Source organism: Zonotrichia albicollis, chromosome 30 (assembly GCF_047830755.1).
Source record: "Zonotrichia albicollis isolate bZonAlb1 chromosome 30, bZonAlb1.hap1, whole genome shotgun sequence".
Taxonomy (NCBI): Eukaryota; Metazoa; Chordata; class Aves; order Passeriformes; family Passerellidae; genus Zonotrichia; species Zonotrichia albicollis.
Window position 1 is genome coordinate 2886804 of NC_133848.1, and position 17177 is coordinate 2903980.

Here is a 17177-nt window from a genome sequence, read left to right on the forward strand (position 1 = left end):
ACATCGCGGCTCCGCAGCGCTGTGCCTGGTAAAGCCGATTAGGCAGCGGCTTTAGAGTTCCCCTCCCCAGCGTCCTGCCCGGCTGCAGTGCCTGGCACGGCCCGGGGGCACAGGGGATCCCTTGGCAGAGGGGCAGGAGCAAAGCTCCGCTCAGGTTCTGTGCGCCCCTATCCCAGCCCAGCCTGGGGATTGTTTGGTCTAAAAAACCCCCAAGAGGAATCTCTGAGTCTGTACCTGAAATTCCGGCCCTCCCCAGCCCATCCCAGCCCATCCTGGGGATTGTTGGGTCCCCAAAACTCCCAAGAGGAATCTCTGGGCCTTACTCAAATTCCAGGCCCCCATTTCCCCATCCCAGCCTGGGGATTGTTGGGTCCCCAAAACTCTCAAGAGGAATCTCTGGGCCTTACTCAAATTCCACCCCCCCAGCCCATCCCAGCCCATCCTGGGGATTGTTTGGTCTAAAAAATCTCAAGAGGAATTTCTGGGTCTTCACCTCAAATTCCAGCCTCCTATCCCATCCCATCCCATCCTGGGGATTGTTTGGGTCCCCAAAACCCCCAAGAGGAATCTCTGAGTTCTTTCCTCAAATTCCACCCCCTGGCCCAGCTGTTAGTGACCCACCCTTGTGTAGGGGATCACCCCATTTCCCCCATCCACAGTGGGTGCTGAGCCCCAGCCCTGCCTGTGGGGGTGAAAAGAGATCCTTGGGGGGACCCTTTGCTGCTGAGGTGCAGCACAGCACCCCCAAATCCCCCTGGAGAGCAATGATGACAGCACACGGCATGGGAAGGGTTCAGCTGTATTTTGACTCAGGAAGACAGTACAGGCAGTAATACAGAAGCTTTGCAAGCATAGATACATAACAACCACCCCAAAACCCACTGGAGTAGGGGGCTTGTCCTGGCACCTTCTCCAGCCCCACCCCTCTGTTGCCCTTGAGGTCAGGGGGGGCTGCAGGCGTTTCCCAATCCAGGCAAAAAGCCAAGAGATCTTTGCCAAAGGCTGGATGGGCTCCTGCCAAGGGGGAAGCTGCACCTATCAGACCCCAAAATCCACCTCACTCGAACAAAAAGCCTTCCTAGGTGTTTTCTTGGCCAACCAGCTCTGGCCTGGACTGAACAGATCTTTCTCTTAATCCCTGAAACAGCTCCTGAGCTCTGGCCACCAGAGATGAGCCTGAATGACTGCAGCAGAGGGAAGGTGGGGAAAACCCCTTCAGATGCAAGGGGGGTGAACCCCTCTGATGGGATGAGCCCCTCTGGATCAGTCGGGGATGAACCCCTCTGGGGGATGAACCCCTCTGGATGCAGTAGGGTGAACCCCTCTGGATGCAGATGGGGGTGAATCCCTCTGGATGCAGTGGGGTGAACCCCTCTGGGGGATGAACCCCTCTGGATGCAGATGGGGGTGAATCCCTCTGGATGCAGTGGGGATGAACTCCTCTGGATGGATGAATCCCTCTTGGGGGGATGAACCCCTCTAGGGGATGAATCCCTCTGGATGCAGAGAGGGATGAACCCTCTGAATCAGTGTGGGGTGAACCCCTCTGGGGGGATGAACCCCTCTGGGGGGTTGAACCCCTCTGAATGCAGGGAGGATGAACCCTTCTGGATGCAAATGGGGATGAACTCCTCTGGATGCAGGGGGGATGAACCCCTCTGGATGCAGATGGGGGTGAACCCCTCTGGATGCAGGGGGGATGAACCCCTCTGGATGCAGGAGGGATGAACCCCTCTGGGGGATGAACCCCTCTGGACAAGTAGGGGATGAACCCCTCTAGGGGATGAATCCCTCTGGATGCAGAGAGGGATGAACCCTCTGAATCAGTGTGGGGTGAACCCCTCTGGGGGGATGAACCCCTCTGGATGCAGGGGGGATGAACCCCTCTGGATGCAGATGGGGGTGAACCCCTCTGGGGGATGAACCCCTCTGGATGCAGTGGCTCTCAAAGAGGGGGCCTGGGGGGCCCTGCTGGGGCTGAGCTCATGGGACTGAGCTCCATCACCCCAGCTGCCAAATCCATCTGGTCCCAAACACGCAGCTCCGCTGTTTTCACTTGCCCTGCTCCATCTCCGCTCCAGTGGGGCTCCCAGCCCAACCCCTCAGCTAAGGCACAACTTGGCTGATTTAGAAAAAGGGCAAGAGGTGCCTGGGATGGGGAATCAGGGGGATACAGTACACAGAGCAGGGAGGGCAGGCGGGCAGGGGGCTGGGGAGGGGGCAATGGCCACACAGAGACGTGGGCATCGCCCGCGAGCTGCCGGGAGCCCCCGCGCCGGCACCGCCGGGAATCACAACTCAAAAACGAGACAAAAAAAAAAGGGAATTTTGGCTTCAGATCCCAAGAAAAAAGGGTTGTAAAGGCACTGTGCTCCACTTGAGACAGGACAGCAGGCCCTGTGGCACGCAGCTCCAGTGGGTATGGCTGCGCTTCTCCCTGTCCTATGTAAAAAGCTTTGGCAAAAAAGGTACAACGTAAGGAGCATTTCAACTACAAACTCCTCCTGCATGGCTGCTCTGTAAACACAGTTCTTTGCTGTCTTTGGCTGAAGTTCTAAAAAATATTTGAAGCTGAAAAGCTATTTTTTGGTTTGGTTTTCTTTATATAGAAATAGATTTTTTTCTTTACAAAAAAAAATCAAAGCATCTTTTAGCACTTTTAATATATATATATATAAAATTCCTGCTATAGAAAACAAAACAAAAAAAAACCTTGGTTTTTGATATCTTGTTTTTTTAAAGGGAAAAAAATTTTCTTTGCTTTGGGAAAAAAAAACAAACCTAGCTGGAGACAGGCAGGAACCACAGGAATGCGCCATGGAATTACATGATGCTGCAGTTCTGCACAGCCTGAGCCTGGAAGGAAGAAAGAAAAAGAGAGTTAAGAAAACCCCAGTGTCACCATCCACTTGCTCTGACTGCAAAGTGTCCAGTGGGATCCTTTGGATGCCCACAGTGCTCCCAGGTTCTCCTCCATCCTAACCCTTGGGGTGTGATAAATAAATCCTCCCAAGCTGGGATGTTCATAGTTCCAAAATTTGAGGATTAAGGGTAGGTGATATATGAGGATTATAATATTGACTAAAAGTATCAATATAGAATATATAGTATATTAATCTAATATATAGATATAAAATGATGAAATATTCACATTACCAGCATGAACACTCAGCAGCAGCGGAATGAGTGATGTGGTGTCACAGACATCTTTTATGAAAAATCATTTTTTAAGATTTTTTTTCTTGAGAAGCTGAGAGGCTTCAAGAAAAAAATGTAAACAATGGTTATCTGCTGCTGTAGAATGCAACAGGTGCATCTGTGATTGGTCTCATAGAGTTGTTTCTAATTAATGACCAATCACAATCAGCTGGCTCAGACTCTCTGTCTGAGCCGCAAACTTTTGTTATCATTCTGTCTTTTTTTTCCATTCTTAGCTAGCTTTTTGATGAAATCTTTTCTTTAATTCTTTTAGTATAGTTTTAATATAATATATATCATAAAATAATAAATCAAGCCTTCTGAAACATGGAGTCAGATCCTCAACTCTTCCCTCATCCTAAGACCCCTGTGAACACCATCACAACGTGGAGGATGGGGAATGCTCTGGGGTGCCAAGGGGGATGAGTGAAAGATTAAATGGGGTGGGAAGCATCACTTTCCAATCCCTCTCAGAACCCTCTATCCCTTATAAAGAACCTTGTGTGAGCTCAAAGAGGAAGAGCAGGGAGAAGGAGAGCTGGGAGAGGACAGGATTGCAGGGAGGGGACAGCATTGCAGGGAATGCTCTGGGGCGCCAAGGGGGATGAGTGAAAAATGGAACGGGGTGCCTTCCAAAGAGGAAGAGGAAGAGCAGGGAGAAGGAGAGCTGGGAGGGGACAGCATTGCAGGGAAAGGACAGTGACAGCACAGGGTGCCCCAGCAGCACGGTGCCAGCTGGCAGCGCGGTGCCAGGGACTGGCACTGGGAGCGGCACTGACCTGTCTGCGGGGGCTGGAGCTGCCCAGGAGGTAGTTCCTGGTCACCAGGCTGTCCCCAAGGCCGATGCCCGAGTCGCCCATGCTGCGGTAGCTGCGGGTGACAGTGACGCTGGAGCTGGACGAGCCCGAGGACATGGAGGTGATGCCGGCGTTCTGGGAGCCCGACTTGTCGGCCGGCTGGCCACACGTGCCACACACCACGGTGCGGGAGCGCAGGTTGTACTCGCCGGGGTCCCCAGAGCCACTGCAGCCCTGCACATGGGGGGGACAGACAGACAGAACGGCCTCAGGCCCTGCCAGAGCGTGCTCTGCACAGAGTGCCTGCCCTGGGGATGGTGGCAGGAATGGTGTGAGCCAGGAGAGCTCGGGAAGAGAGCCTGGCTCACCTGTGCTCTCCATCATGGGGTATAAAAATTATATTATATTATATTATATTATATTATATTATATTATATTTATATTATATTATATTATATTATATTATATTATATTATATTATATTATATTTATATTATATTATATTATATTATATTATATTATATTATATTATATTATATTATATTATATTATATATTACATATTATAACATCATATAACTTTTTATATATATGTTATATGTATGTGTGTACATATATGTTATATATATGTTATATATAACATATATAACACATATATGTAACAATTATAATAATATAATATAATATAATATAATATAATATAATATAATATAATATAATATAATATAATATAATATAATATAATATAATATAATATAAATTTATCCTTATTTATTATATTATTTATTTAAATAATATTTAATTAATAATAAATACTATTCAATTACTGTGTTTCTAATCCCAAATGAACTGGGGCCAGCACGCTGCCAGTGGGTGACCTGCCCTGCTGCCCTGAGCTCTCAGCACATGGGAGACACCTGAACTGTGCTCCTGAAAACATCCTCTTCCTCACCACCTCGTGAGCTGGCAGCTCTCCTATGGGAAGTTTGCTCCTGGAAAGGATTCAGCCTCCTGGAATGGGCAGCAGTGGCTGCAGGAGCTTGGCTCCTCTGCCCAGGGATGGTCAATACAGAGGAGAATCACAGAATCATGGAATGGTTTGGGTTGGAATGGACTTGACAGCTCATCTCATTCCAGCCTCCTGCCATGGGCAGGACATCTTCCACTAAACCAGGTCACTCTAACCCTGTCCAGCCTGGCCTGGAACACTTCCAGGGATGGGGCAGCCACAGCTTTCCTGGATAACCTGTGCCAGGGCCTCACCACCCTCACAGGGAACAATTCCTTCCAATACCCCATCTAACTCTGCCCTCTAACTGTCAGTGGGAAGCCATTCTCCCATGTCCTGTCACTCCAGACCCTTATCCAAAGTCCCTCTCCAGCTTCCAGGAGCCCCTTTAGGCCCTGGAAGGAGTTCTAAGCTCTCCCTGAAGTTTTCTTTTCCCCAGGCTGCCCCCAGCTCCTCCAGCCTGCCTCACAGCAGAGAGACTCCAGCCCTCAGAGCATCCTCATGGCTACTTCTGGACTTGCTCCAGCAAAAATTCCCTGTCCTTCTTGTGCTGGGGGCTGAGAACTGGACCCTGCACTGCAGGTGGGTCTCACAAGGGCAGAGTAGAGGAGAACAATCCACCAGCTCAACGTGCTGGTATCAATCTCAGCACAGCTCTTCAGATCCAGAGAACTCAGAGGGAAGTGGATGATGGATGCCCCAAATTGCTCCTGGAAGTGACATCTAGATGATCTTCCACCCTCACTGAGGCACAGCTTGGCCACAATGGTGCCTCTTTGCACGTGATTCCTGTGGGCACCTTGTTTTTCTCTGGGAGAAGAGGCTGCAGCTCTGGCCCTGGCATGCTGCCTGCTCCCTGTCCACTGCCTGCTGATCCTCCTGGTGCATATTGCAGCTCCACATGGGGAAAAATGGGCTGAGAGGAAGGACAAAGCCACCTCTGGATTTGTTCCAGCACCCTCATGAAGCAGAGAGGACAGAGCAGCTGCTGACAAAAAGTGTCATCCATCACCTTCCCACCATCCTATCCTCCAAGCAATGCTCAGCCTCCCTCTGACTCTTCTGGCCCTTTTCATGGCACATCAGGGTTCTTTAGGGTTGGAGACAACTTCTAGCAAGGTTTTCAGAGCTTTTTTAGTGAGCAGCAATCTCCTCCAGATGCCAGAGGTCTGAGGGCTTCTCTGATGCTGCGGTTTCCACAGCAGCCTCCCCACTGCCTTCTCCTGTATGCCTGATCCTGCTCTGAGCTCCCTCCCATCCTGCCTGGAGCTGCATCCCCTCGAAACCAGCAGCATCCCCTACTCAGGGCCCTACTCACGTGGTGGTGGCGGTGGTGGATGCTCATTTCATCATCGTCCTCATCCTCATCGTCATTGATGATCACCGTGCGCACCAGTTTCCTCATGGCCACCTCCTGCAGGGGACAGGGGGTCAGTTGAGAGGTTCAGAGCCTGTCACCCCCCTCCCTGTGTGCCAGAGCTGCCAGGGGCTCTCACCTCCCCGTTGGAGTTGATGAGGGCGGTGCGCAGGCTGTCCCCGGAGCCCCAGCTGCTCTGGGCTTTCCACACCAAGTTACTGGGGGGGCTGTGGGTTGCTCCAGCTCCCGAGGCCCAGATCTAGGGAGAAAAGCAGGAGAAAAGTGACTTCTCTGGTGTGTCTATCACCACACACCAACCATTCCGTGTAAGTGGCCTGGCAGGGTTTGGGATCTTGCCTGGATCCTCCACCAGGCAGGGACTCACCGTGACCACCTGGCCAGCCTTGAGGGTGAACTTCGGGGGGAAGCGGTAGGTGAGGGGGGGATCATCCCCATTCTGCCTCTTGATCTGCCAGTTCCCCATGGCCTGGTCCTGTGAGACAGAGCAGAGACCCTCAGAACCCTCTGCAGCTTGTCCCATTCACCTCCTGCCCCTAGGGTGAAGCAGGGCTGAACCTCACCCCAGGGACCATAGGGTGTCAGGACCCAACACATCCCTCTGTCTGTCCTGAGCAGCCAAGACCCTTGCCAGGGCTCTCAGAGACCCTGGCACAGAGCTCAAAATGCCTGTGTGGTTTTGATTATGACCTGTGGAACAAGTTACCAACCTTAGATGAAGATCTGCAAGCCACAACAGTTTAATAGAATAATAGTGAAGTTATCACGGGGTGAATAAATAGATTTTAGGGTTTTCAGAATGGGGGTTCAGGGGGCAAGGTGGAGGGATCTGGGTGTGCCCAGCCTTTTTCCTTCTTCTTCTTCTTGACCTCTATCTTCTGCTGTGATGGTGGCACTTTTGGATTGGGTTAGAGTAGAAGCTCACTGTCTAACATAGGTGTTGGGAAGTAATTGTAAATATTGTACACGTAGTTTTTAGTATAAAGACATAACACTGCCCTGGGGGCAGGCAGAGTGCCTGGACTGTCTTGCTGAGTGGATCTCAGCAGGACAGGAGAAAGAATTTTGTGGATAAGATACAATAAACAACCTTGGAGACCGAGAAATGAAGAGCCCTGACTCCTTCAAGCACTGGGCTGGGAAAAGAGACTTTCCAACTTTTCTTGGGGTCACTGTGACCAGCTAGAGACCCCGACACCAGGAATCTCACCAAAGGCAAGCTCACCTCGTTGGACTTGTTCCTGAGACGGACAAACTTGCCCTCCAGGTCCACCTCCTCCACGCCAACACGGCCGCTGGTCCGGGCATGGTGGGAGAAGCTGGTCCGGCTCTCGCTGTCCTCCAGCTTCCTCTTCTTGGAGGAGCTCGAAGTGGACAGGTGGCTTCGGGAGGCACCTTTGTGGGATGAAGGGCTGGGGGACAGCCTCAGCCTGGCAGGGAAGAAGAGGAGATTAAACCAGTGAGTTCACAAAGGCTGGGACCCTGTTGAAGATTGCAATGCAAGGTGTTTTCCATTACCATCTGTATGGCAGATTGTCAAGTGGGCAGTTTGCTTTATTTCTCTCTTTGAGTGACCATATTCACACCTCCCTGGGGAGGGGACATTGCTGATAACAGCTATTGAATGTCACTGCATGGCTGATAAGAACTACAGCATCCCACTGGGAGATGTGAGCCCAGAGGGAGGAGCCAAGCATTGCTACTCGGATATAATCCAGAGGTTTTGAGACACCAGCACGACTTTCTCCATGGGATTCCCCAGAGGAGCAGCAGTTGTCTCTTCCTCCACTGGATCTTCAGAGCAAGAATACATCCTTCTCTACAGAACCCCCTCGCTCCAACAGAACCACCCCTGACACTGCAGGAGGACTGCAGCCACATTTCCAATGGCACTGCCACCAACACCCTGACCCACAGGGTGTCAGGTTGGGTTCTGACTCTGTCAGTGTTGTTCTACTGGACTGCATTGTTTATTTTATACTTTTTCTTTTCCCTATTAAAGAACCGTTATTTTCTGCTCCCATATTTTTGCCTGAGAGCCCCTTAATTTAAAATTTATAGCAATTCAGAGGGGTGGGGAGGGTTTACATTCTCCATTTCAGGGGAGGCTCCTGCCTTCCTTAGCGGACTCCTGTCTTTCCAAACCAAGACAGACTCTCACGGCCCAGAGCTGGGCGCAGCACCCTGAGCTCACCGCTCCTCCTCGCCCTCCAGCAGCTTGCGGTAGGCGTTGATCTCCATATCCAGGGCCAGCTTGATGTCCAGCAGCTCCTGGTACTCATCCAGCTGCTGCTGCATGCGCGCCCTCATCTCGGCCATCTCCCGCTCCTTGTCGGACAGCAGGCGCCGGTTGGTCTCGCGTTCCCTGGCCAGGATGTCCTCCAGGTCGTGCAGCTTCGCCTCCTTGGCAGCCAGCTGTGGGGAGGGGACAGATTGGTCTCCTTGAGCCAGGTCTTATAAGCTCTTGGAGGTCTATATGACACCTGAGATGGCTCAGCCACCTCAGATGGCATCAAATCAGCAAGGTGGCTTCTGTGGTGGTTTGGAAACCGAAAAATTTCAATAAAGGCAAAATAACAGCTCTTTACAGAGAAAAACCAAGCCAGGGGTAAGAGGCTTTTGCTCCTGGTAAAACACCTCACAAAAGCAATTAGTTCCTTTGTTCCCTTCTTTTTCTACTGAATTGCTTAGGTGGGAATTTTCGGCTTCTGTCCAATTGGATATCCTTAAATTTGAGGTGAAACCCCCAATGTCCTATGAGGTGTCTTTTCACCCAATTGAGGAGAGAAACTTCTGGGCTATTTTCCTTTTTTTAAGGAGACAAAGGATAATTTGGTCACTCCGTCAACAGGGGGCACATTCCTACAGGGAGGGAAGGTGAAGGCAAGCCACTCCACCTGGGACAATCCCAAGGAACCCTTTGGTGTCAACCCACCTGCTTCTGCAGCTGGCTGACTTCTGAGGAGAGGTTGTCAATGCGGATTCGGGTCTGCTGCAGCTCCTCGTGGGCAGCACCCACCATGTTGCTGTTCCTCTCAGCTGACTGCTTGGCATTCTCCAGCTGGGGGACAGGACAGGGGCATCAGCACCTCATCACCCGCAGCCCACCCGCCCTCTTTGGGGCTGGAGGGACGGGAGAGCGGCGTGGGGGATCTGCTCACCTTCGCCCCGTAGGTTTTCTCCAGTTCCTCCTTGTACAGCCTGATCTGGGCCTCGTGCTGGCTGCGCAGCTCCTGCAGGGCCTCGGAGAGTTTGCTCTCAAACTCGCGCTGCCGCCCGTTGTCGATCTCCACCAGCCGCGTCTCGTGGCGCCGCTTGGTCTCACGCAGCTCCTGCGGACACCAGGGGACACTGGCTTGTCACAGACATCTTTTTATGAAAAATCCTTTCCTTAGGATTTTTTCCTACTGAGAAGCTGAGAGGCCTCAGGAACAAAATGTAAACAATGGTTATCTGCTGCTGTGGAATGCAACAGGTGCATCTGGGATTGGTCTCATGGGGTTGTTTCTAATTAATGGCCAATCACAGTCAGCTGTCTTGGACTCTGGTCAGTCACAAGCCTTTGTTATCATTCTTTTTCTATTCTTAGCTAGCCTTCTGATAAAATAATTTCTTCTATTCTTTTAGTATAATTTTAATATAATATATATCATAAAATAATAAATCAAGCCTTCTGAAACATGGAGTCAACATTCTCATCCCTTCCCTCATCCTCAGACCCCTGTGAACACTGTCACACTGGGTCACCTCAGGGAGGGGACACAGCACACCCAGTGGGGCTGATCCCACACAGCACATCCCAGCTCACCTCGCTGTAGATGTTCTTCTGGAATTCCAGCTCCTCCTTGAGGGTCTGCAGTCGGTTCTCGGCATCCACGCGCCGCAGCATCTCATCCTGCAGCTGCTTCTTGGCTTCGCCCAGGGCGCTTTCCAGCTGCCAGGGGATGGAGAAGTAACATCACAGAGGGCTCTGGGCATGGCTGGGGACCCCCACCCAATTGCATCTGCCCCACAGCCCCTGGCAGCCCCAGGCAGGGGGGAAAAGGGATCCTTGGGTCAGCTGCCACTGCTCACCTTGGCCACTTGTCCCCTCAGGTCCCGCACTTCATTTTCCAGGTTCCTCTTCTCACCCAGGGCCGTGGAGAGCGCGGCCTCCTTGGAGTTAAGCAAAGCCTCCACGTCCTTCAGGCGTGCCTGGGCAGTCAGCAGGTCCCCCTCCTTCTTGGCATTCCTGCAGGGCAAAGGGTGGCACAGGTGAGTGGCACGGCAGGAATAATCACAGTCACCAGGAAATTATGGAGCTGCTTTGGTTCAAAGGGACCTTAGAGCTCATCTAGTTCCACACCCTGCCAAGGGCAGGGACATCTTCCACTATCCCAGGTTGTTCCAAACCCCGTCCAACCCGGCCTGGAACACCTCCAGGGATCCAAGGGCAGTCACACCTTTTCTGGGCAACCTGTGCCAGGGCCTCAGCACCATCACAGGGAACAATTTCTTCCCAATGTCCCATCTAACCCTGCCCTTTGGCAGGGGGAAGACATTTCCCCTTGTCCTGTAACTCCAGACCCTTGATCAAAATCTGTCTCAAAATTTTCTAGTTCTTCTAAGTACCGAAAAGGACTCCAAGGACTCAGCAAGCTTCTCATCCACCAAAACCTCCAAGTTCTTCTCCTTATGGCTGTTCTCAGAAAAGCCCGAGCACAAAGAGTGTCACTCCTGCCCTCCTCTGATCACTCCCAAAAGTGGCTGCACCACTGTCCCTAAGAACCACCCACAAGGGGACCAGCACATCCCAGTCCAGCTGGCTCAGACTCTCTGTCCAAGACACAATCCTTTGTTATTCATCCTTTCTTTTTCTGTTCTTAGCCAGCCTTCTGATGAAATCCTTTCTTCTATTCTTTTAGTATAGTTTTAATATAATATATATATATGATAAAATAATAAATCAAGCCTTCTGAAACATGGACTCAGATCCTCATCTCTTCCCTCATCCTAAGACCCCTGAATACCATCACACTGTCCCTCACCTTTGCACTGCCCCGAGAGCAGGGTCAGCCCCCAGGCCCCTGCACAGAGCAAGTGTCTTAGGTTGGCTTTATGATGCTTTTATCCCCAGTTGTCTTCTTCGGTTTATGCAGAATAATAAGTTTTGCACCTTTAATACTTGTTGCAGAGAGTGAAGAGGGGAGAGAAGAAGCTCAGTTTGTTTTCAGACACTGCTCTCACTCCTCCACATTCCTGCTCCTGGACTGTGCTGTCTGTGGATGGACAGACAGAGGACAGAGCTCTCCTTTGCTTTTAGTTAGTTTAGCTAGCTGAGGCAAAGAAGTTCCCTGGACTGTGGTTTTTTTTTCTTTTTTCCTTTTCTTTGGAGCTGTTTTAACCTGCTCTGGACTGAACACCCAGCAGAGCACCCGCAGCTCCACCTGTGGCCACCAGGCCTGGCCTGTGACATTTCCAGCACTGGAGGGACTGAGCAGAGCCTGAGTGAGCTGAACTGCAACCTGGGGATGGGGTCTTTCTGAGTTTGTCATCTCTTTTGGAGCAGCAAGGGGTTTTATTGTTCAATATTATTTAGGTTTTATTATTTAATAAACAAATACATTTATTTTAAATAATAAATAATTATTATTTTTTTTTTCCAAGGAGGTATTTTTCTCCCGAACCCATTGTGGGGAGGGGCCAAATGAATCTGCTTTCCTAGAGGAGCCCCTTTGGGGTTCTCTCCCAAATTTTGCCTGAACCAGGACAGTAAGCCAGACCCTCTGTGTGTGGGTGTCAAGATTGGAACATCTCACCATGTGGCCGAATAAAACACCTGTGGATATTATGCAAAGATCCTTTTTGTTTCCTTACTATATATTTTTATATATATACTATATATAAATATATATATATTACATATATTACATAATATTATATTATATTATATTATATTATATTATATTATATTATATTATATTATATTATATTATATTATATATACATTTTATATATAATATATATACATAAATAAATATAAATAAATAAATGAATATATATATATATATATATATATATATATATATATATATATATATATATATATATATATATAATTTCCTTACTATACTAGCAGCTATTCAGGCTGCTACACAGCATGGCACGGATCTGCACTGTGAGGGGTGGCAGAGGCCACTGTGGCATGGGACACTCAGACGTGTTAGCATGGCAGAGGCCACCATGGCATGGGACGCTCAGATATGTTAGTGTGGCTCAGCACAGTGTGGCTCAGCTCTGATGTGGGGCTGGATGGTGGAGCAGCAGCTGGGGAGGAGCTGGAACTGCCCATGGCCAGTGCTGCCCACTCAGGTGCCCAGGCAGAGGAGTGTGTGGCACCCGTGCCAGTGCCAGGAGTTTGGGGACTCTCCTGGAGCAGCCAGGGAGCACCAGGGGCTGGGACTGCCCTGCTCTGGCTGTGCCTCGCCATTCTCAGGATCTTTTGCTGGTCGAGAAATGTTAAAAGTCTCTTTTCAAAGCCTGGCTGTTGAAGAATGAATGGAGCTCTTCATTTCTCAGTCTCAAGGTTGTTTATTGTTTCTTATCTATAAAAAATTTTCTCCTGGCCTGCTGAGGTCAGCTCAGCAAGACAGTCCAGGCACTCTGCCTGCCCCTGTGGCAGTGTTATGTCTTAATACTAAAAACTACCTGTACAATGTTTACAATAACTTCCCAATACCTATCACCCATGTTAGACACTGAGCTTCTACTCTAAACCAATCTGTAAGTGCCACCATCACAGCAGAAGATGGAGGCCAAGAAGAAGAAGAAGGAGAAAGGCTGGACACACCCAGTTCCCTCCATCTTGCCCCCTGAACCCCCATTCTAAAAACCCCAAAATCTATTTTTCACCCTGTGATAAATTCACTACTATTCTACCTAAACTGTTGTGGCTTGCTGATTTTCATCTAAGGGTGGTAATTTGCTCCATGGGTCATAATCAAACCCACAGGTGTTTTGTGCTTCTGAGCCCCCTGGCAGGGGTCCTGGCTGTTCTGGACATCCAGAGGGATGTGCTGGGTTCCCACAGAGCTCAGCTGGTGCTCAGTGGGTGCAGAGCTGTGGTGCCTCAGCCCCCCAGCCCCACCTCTGCCATCCCCACCCACCATCCTGGGCCCCCTCTCTTTTCCAGCCTGTCACAGCCGCTCCTCATCCCCGCCGTGTGACCGGGGAACCTGATCTGACTGCACACCCAAACACAGCCTGGAGCTATTTCGGTCGTTCCTATAAAAAGAAAACACCCAAGGGCTCCCCAGCAGCTGCCAAACCCAGGCTGGGACTGTCACCCCTGCTGGGGCCAGGAGGGAGCACCAGAGCGGGGACACGGCGGTGACAAACACAGGGAGTGGCTGTGGCACTCAGCCCATCCCATGGCAGCACCCAGAACCCATCCCAGAGCAGCATCCAGAGCCTGTCCCAGAGCAGCACCCAGAACTCATCCCATGGCAGGACCCAGAACTCATCCCATGGCACCATTCAGAGCCCATCCCAGAGCAGCATCCAGAGCCCATCCCATGGCAGAACCAGAGCCCATCCCATGACAGGACCCAGAGCCCATCCAGAGCCCATCCAGAGCCCATCCCATGGCAGCACCCAGAGCCCATCCAGAGCAGCATCCAGAGCCCATCTAGAGCCCATCCCAGAGCCCATCCAGATCCCATCCCATGGCAGCATCCAGAGACCATCCCAGATCCCATCCCATGGCACCATCCAGAGCCCATCCCAGGCACCATCCACAGCCCATCCAGAGGCCAACCAGAGCCCATCCAGAGCCCATCCCATGGCAGGACCCAGAGCCCATCCCAGAGCACCAGGCATGGACCTGGGAGCAGCAGGACAGAGCTCCCAGACCCTCAGATGAGCGATGTTGGAAGCTCCTGGATTGGCCAGCAGCAGATTTCCCTGCATTTCTTTCTGTTTCCTGACCCGAGCCAGCACGCAGAAGCTATTCTGTTATTTTGGGTTTCCAAGCCCCAGGTTTCAAAATCCCAGGCTACTGTTTTTAAGTGCAAACCTCCCTTCAAATCCCAGGATATTCCATGTTAAAAGTGCAGGAATTCCCCTTAAGGACAGTTAAAAAAACCCCACAATTCCTACATGTACAGGAACGAAATTCAGAATCACTTAAAGTGCTGCTGGCAGGAAAAGCAGAGCCCAAGAGCCTCTGGGAATCTGCAGACTTTTTCTTGGAAGTGACTGAAGATCTGCCTTCTGCCTTTCTTTCAATTTCTGAAAGCTCCTTTCCCAGCCCAGAACACTCTTTATTGTGGTGCAAAGGGCCCAGTATAAAATGTTGGATTTGTAATGAATTCTAGAACGTATCTGTGGTTGGATTTTCATATTTTAATGTTTGGGGCTCTCAGGTAAGAGGGTCTCAATGCTACGCACAGAGTATGATTTCATAGCCCATAAATTCCATAAAACAGCCTCTTTTATGTCTAAACAGCATTTCAGCAGTCTGGAGAATTTGGAATTTTGCCCACAGAGGAATAACTGACCAAGAAATGCTGCTTTTTCAGGGAACCACAGTCCCATTTGCTGCTGGATCCTTCCTGTCCAACCCCCTCCTTTTTGTGCCCGTGACTCACAGGACAGGAATGCCAACTGGGAGTGGGTCCCAGGCTGCTCCAAGGCTTGCTGAGTTTTCCCATCTGGCCCTGGATCAGCCCCCTTGGCCAGCGTGGCCACCCCAGCACTGCCCTGTCCTTCGTGGGGAGTGATGGGGCTGCTCCTCATCCCCGGGGTTTGGGGTTCCTCCTCATCCCTGGGGTTTGGGGCTGTTCCTCATCCCTGGGGTTTGGGGTTCCTCCTCATCCCTGGGGTTTGGGGCTCCTCCTCATCCCTGGGGTTTGCTGCTGCTCTTTGCTCATCCCTGGGGTTTGGGGCTCCTCTCTGCTCATCCCTGGGGTTTGGGGTTGCCCTCTGTTCATCCCTGGAGTTTGGAGCTGCTCCTTATCCCTGGGCTTTGGGGCTGCTTTTTGATCATCCCTGAGGGTTTGGAGTTCCTCCTCATCCCTGGGGTTTGGGGCTGTTCCTCATCCTTGGGGTTTGGGGTTCCTCCTCATCCATGGGGTTTGGGGCTGCCCTTTGCTCATCCCTGGGGTTTGGGGCTGCTCTCTGCCCACCCCTGGGGTTTGGGGCTACTCCTCATCCCTGGGGTTTGGGAACTGCTCTCTGCTCATCCCTGGGGTTTGGGGCTGCTCTCTGCTCATCCCTCAGGGTTTTGCTCTTTGTTTGGGTACAGCTGGAGGACTCTGGCTCGTTGGGATGGGGCTCCAGCATCACCTGGATGGTGTCACTCTTTCAAGGGACAGCAGCTCCATTGACCAGGGACAAACAGAGGGGAAAATGCTGAGGGTTACACTGTGCTTGCAGCAGATTTGCCTCTCCAGGGACCAGAAGCATCCAGGGCTCTGTGCATCAAGCCCCATAGTAAATCCCACTCAAAGACCAATCCCTTCTGCTTAGAAACCTCCTGTGCTCAGCTCTGGGCTCCACTGTGAAGAAAACCAAGAGCTTGGAGCTCACCAGCCTGAGCTGAGAGACAAATCCTCTCCTGTCCCCTGTTCTGGGGGTCCAGTGAGGCTCCCTGGGCCTGAGCATCTCCCCCAGGTTCCTTCCAGACACACCCTGACCCCAAAGGTGGCATCAGTGCCTGGATAAGAGGTGAGTCCCCTCTGGCTGTGTTCAGGCCAGCCCTGCTGATCCCAGAGTTTGAGTTTTCCCTTCTCCTGCCCTCAGGTCCTGCTTTTATTCCAGGGAAGCCTCACAGGCTCCAGCTGGCGCTGGGCTAAAAATAAAAACTTCCATGGCAGCTGTGTCACTCCCACCTCCCTGGAGAGCAGGATGAAGGCAGACCTTCCTCCTCCTCCCCAGAGGCTTGCACTGGCCTCTGCTAGAGCCTGCAAGATCCCAAATTCCCCAGTGAAAAGGGAAGCAGAGAAAAGGGAAGCCCTCCTCATTCTGGAGGGCTGGGTGCCTCCAAATCCCACAGGATTTGATCCCCTGTGCTGCAAGCACCACGGGTGAAAACAATCCAAGGGGAGAAAAAAAAACAGAGGCATCAAATCCTCGAGAAACAAACGTCTCAAGAGAAAAGATGGAGGGAAAAGGGGGCCTCAAGGCATTTTATTTTTAGCTTTTAAAAGCAGGAAGAAGGAAAAAAAAAAAAAAAGATTGAAAATTGCAGTTGAGCTGCCAGAAAATCCAAATGTTAATGGAAAGTTGGATCTGCTCTGGCTGCGCTCAGCACAGGCAGACACGAGGCTGTGAAGCCAGAGAGGGCTCAGGGATCTGCTGCTGCTCCCCCCTTGTCTGCCCCAAAATCCCAGCCAGGAAACCTGGAAATCTGGGCTCTCCCTCTGGAAAAGTCAAGACAGGACAGAGTTGTTGGAGCAGCTCCAGGCATGAGCCCACCAGGCTGCTGGAGAGATGCCAACCCTCTCCGAGACGCCACAGCCCACTCTGTGCATTTTTAGGAAGCACTCTTTGGTTTCCCTCTCCGCTGTGAATCCCCACAAGTGCTCCTGAAGCATTGTGCACTTTGATCAATGAGTGGGATTGAGCTTGTAGAGGCACAGTTCCCCTCCCTCCCTGCCTACCCAACTGCAGCTGCCCCGCCCTGGAAAAGCTGCCAGCTCAGGGAGCTCGCTGGCTCCTGCCCCATCCATAAATCTTTATGAAGCTCTGCAAATTTCCCCCCCAGACTGCAGATCCCAGTCCCACCTGGCTGCCAGGGCCCACAGCTGCTGCTCCTGGAT

At 51.1% G+C, this 17177-nt stretch overlaps 2 protein-coding genes across 2 annotated transcripts in view; both read right to left on the minus strand.

Annotated features, from left to right (window-relative positions):
• Positions 1-780: 780 nt before the first annotated feature.
• On the minus strand, positions 781-2247 carry LOC141725622 (uncharacterized). The gene is made up of 4 exons (XM_074529578.1): positions 2175-2247; positions 1904-2101; positions 1347-1725; positions 781-1296 (listed from the first exon to the last, which is right to left on the minus strand). Exons 1-4 carry the CDS (start codon positions 2245-2247, stop codon positions 942-944), a joined length of 1005 nt encoding a protein of 334 aa, XP_074385679.1. The 3' UTR covers positions 781-941.
• A 389-nt stretch (positions 2248-2636) lies between these two features.
• LMNA (lamin A/C) overlaps positions 2637-17177 on the minus strand; it is a 28784-nt gene continuing 14243 nt past the window's right edge. Inside the window, exons 2-12 of the mRNA XM_074529650.1 lie at positions 10453-10609; positions 10187-10312; positions 9540-9710; positions 9314-9439; positions 8573-8793; positions 7604-7808; positions 6746-6853; positions 6500-6619; positions 6322-6417; positions 3978-4229; positions 2637-2856 (exon numbers count right to left, since the gene is read on the minus strand). Coding sequence (XP_074385751.1) covers positions 2824-2856; positions 3978-4229; positions 6322-6417; positions 6500-6619; positions 6746-6853; positions 7604-7808; positions 8573-8793; positions 9314-9439; positions 9540-9710; positions 10187-10312; positions 10453-10609 — 1615 coding nt within the window. The 3' untranslated portion in view covers positions 2637-2823. The remainder of the gene's footprint in view (positions 2857-3977; positions 4230-6321; positions 6418-6499; positions 6620-6745; positions 6854-7603; positions 7809-8572; positions 8794-9313; positions 9440-9539; positions 9711-10186; positions 10313-10452; positions 10610-17177) is intronic.

Coding starts and splice junctions, on each gene's coding strand:
- LOC141725622 (XM_074529578.1), bottom strand. CDS start 2,247: ATGCCCACGTCTCTGTGTGGCCATTGCCCCCTCCCCAGCCCCCTGCCC. Junction 2,102..2,174: donor CCCTCCCTGCTCTGTGTACT/GTATCCCCCTGA, acceptor GCCTTAGCTGAG/GGGTTGGGCTGGGAGCCCCA. Junction 1,726..1,903: donor TCATCCCCCAGAGGGGTTCA/CCCCCATCTGCA, acceptor CAGAGGGGTTCA/TCCCTCCTGCATCCAGAGGG.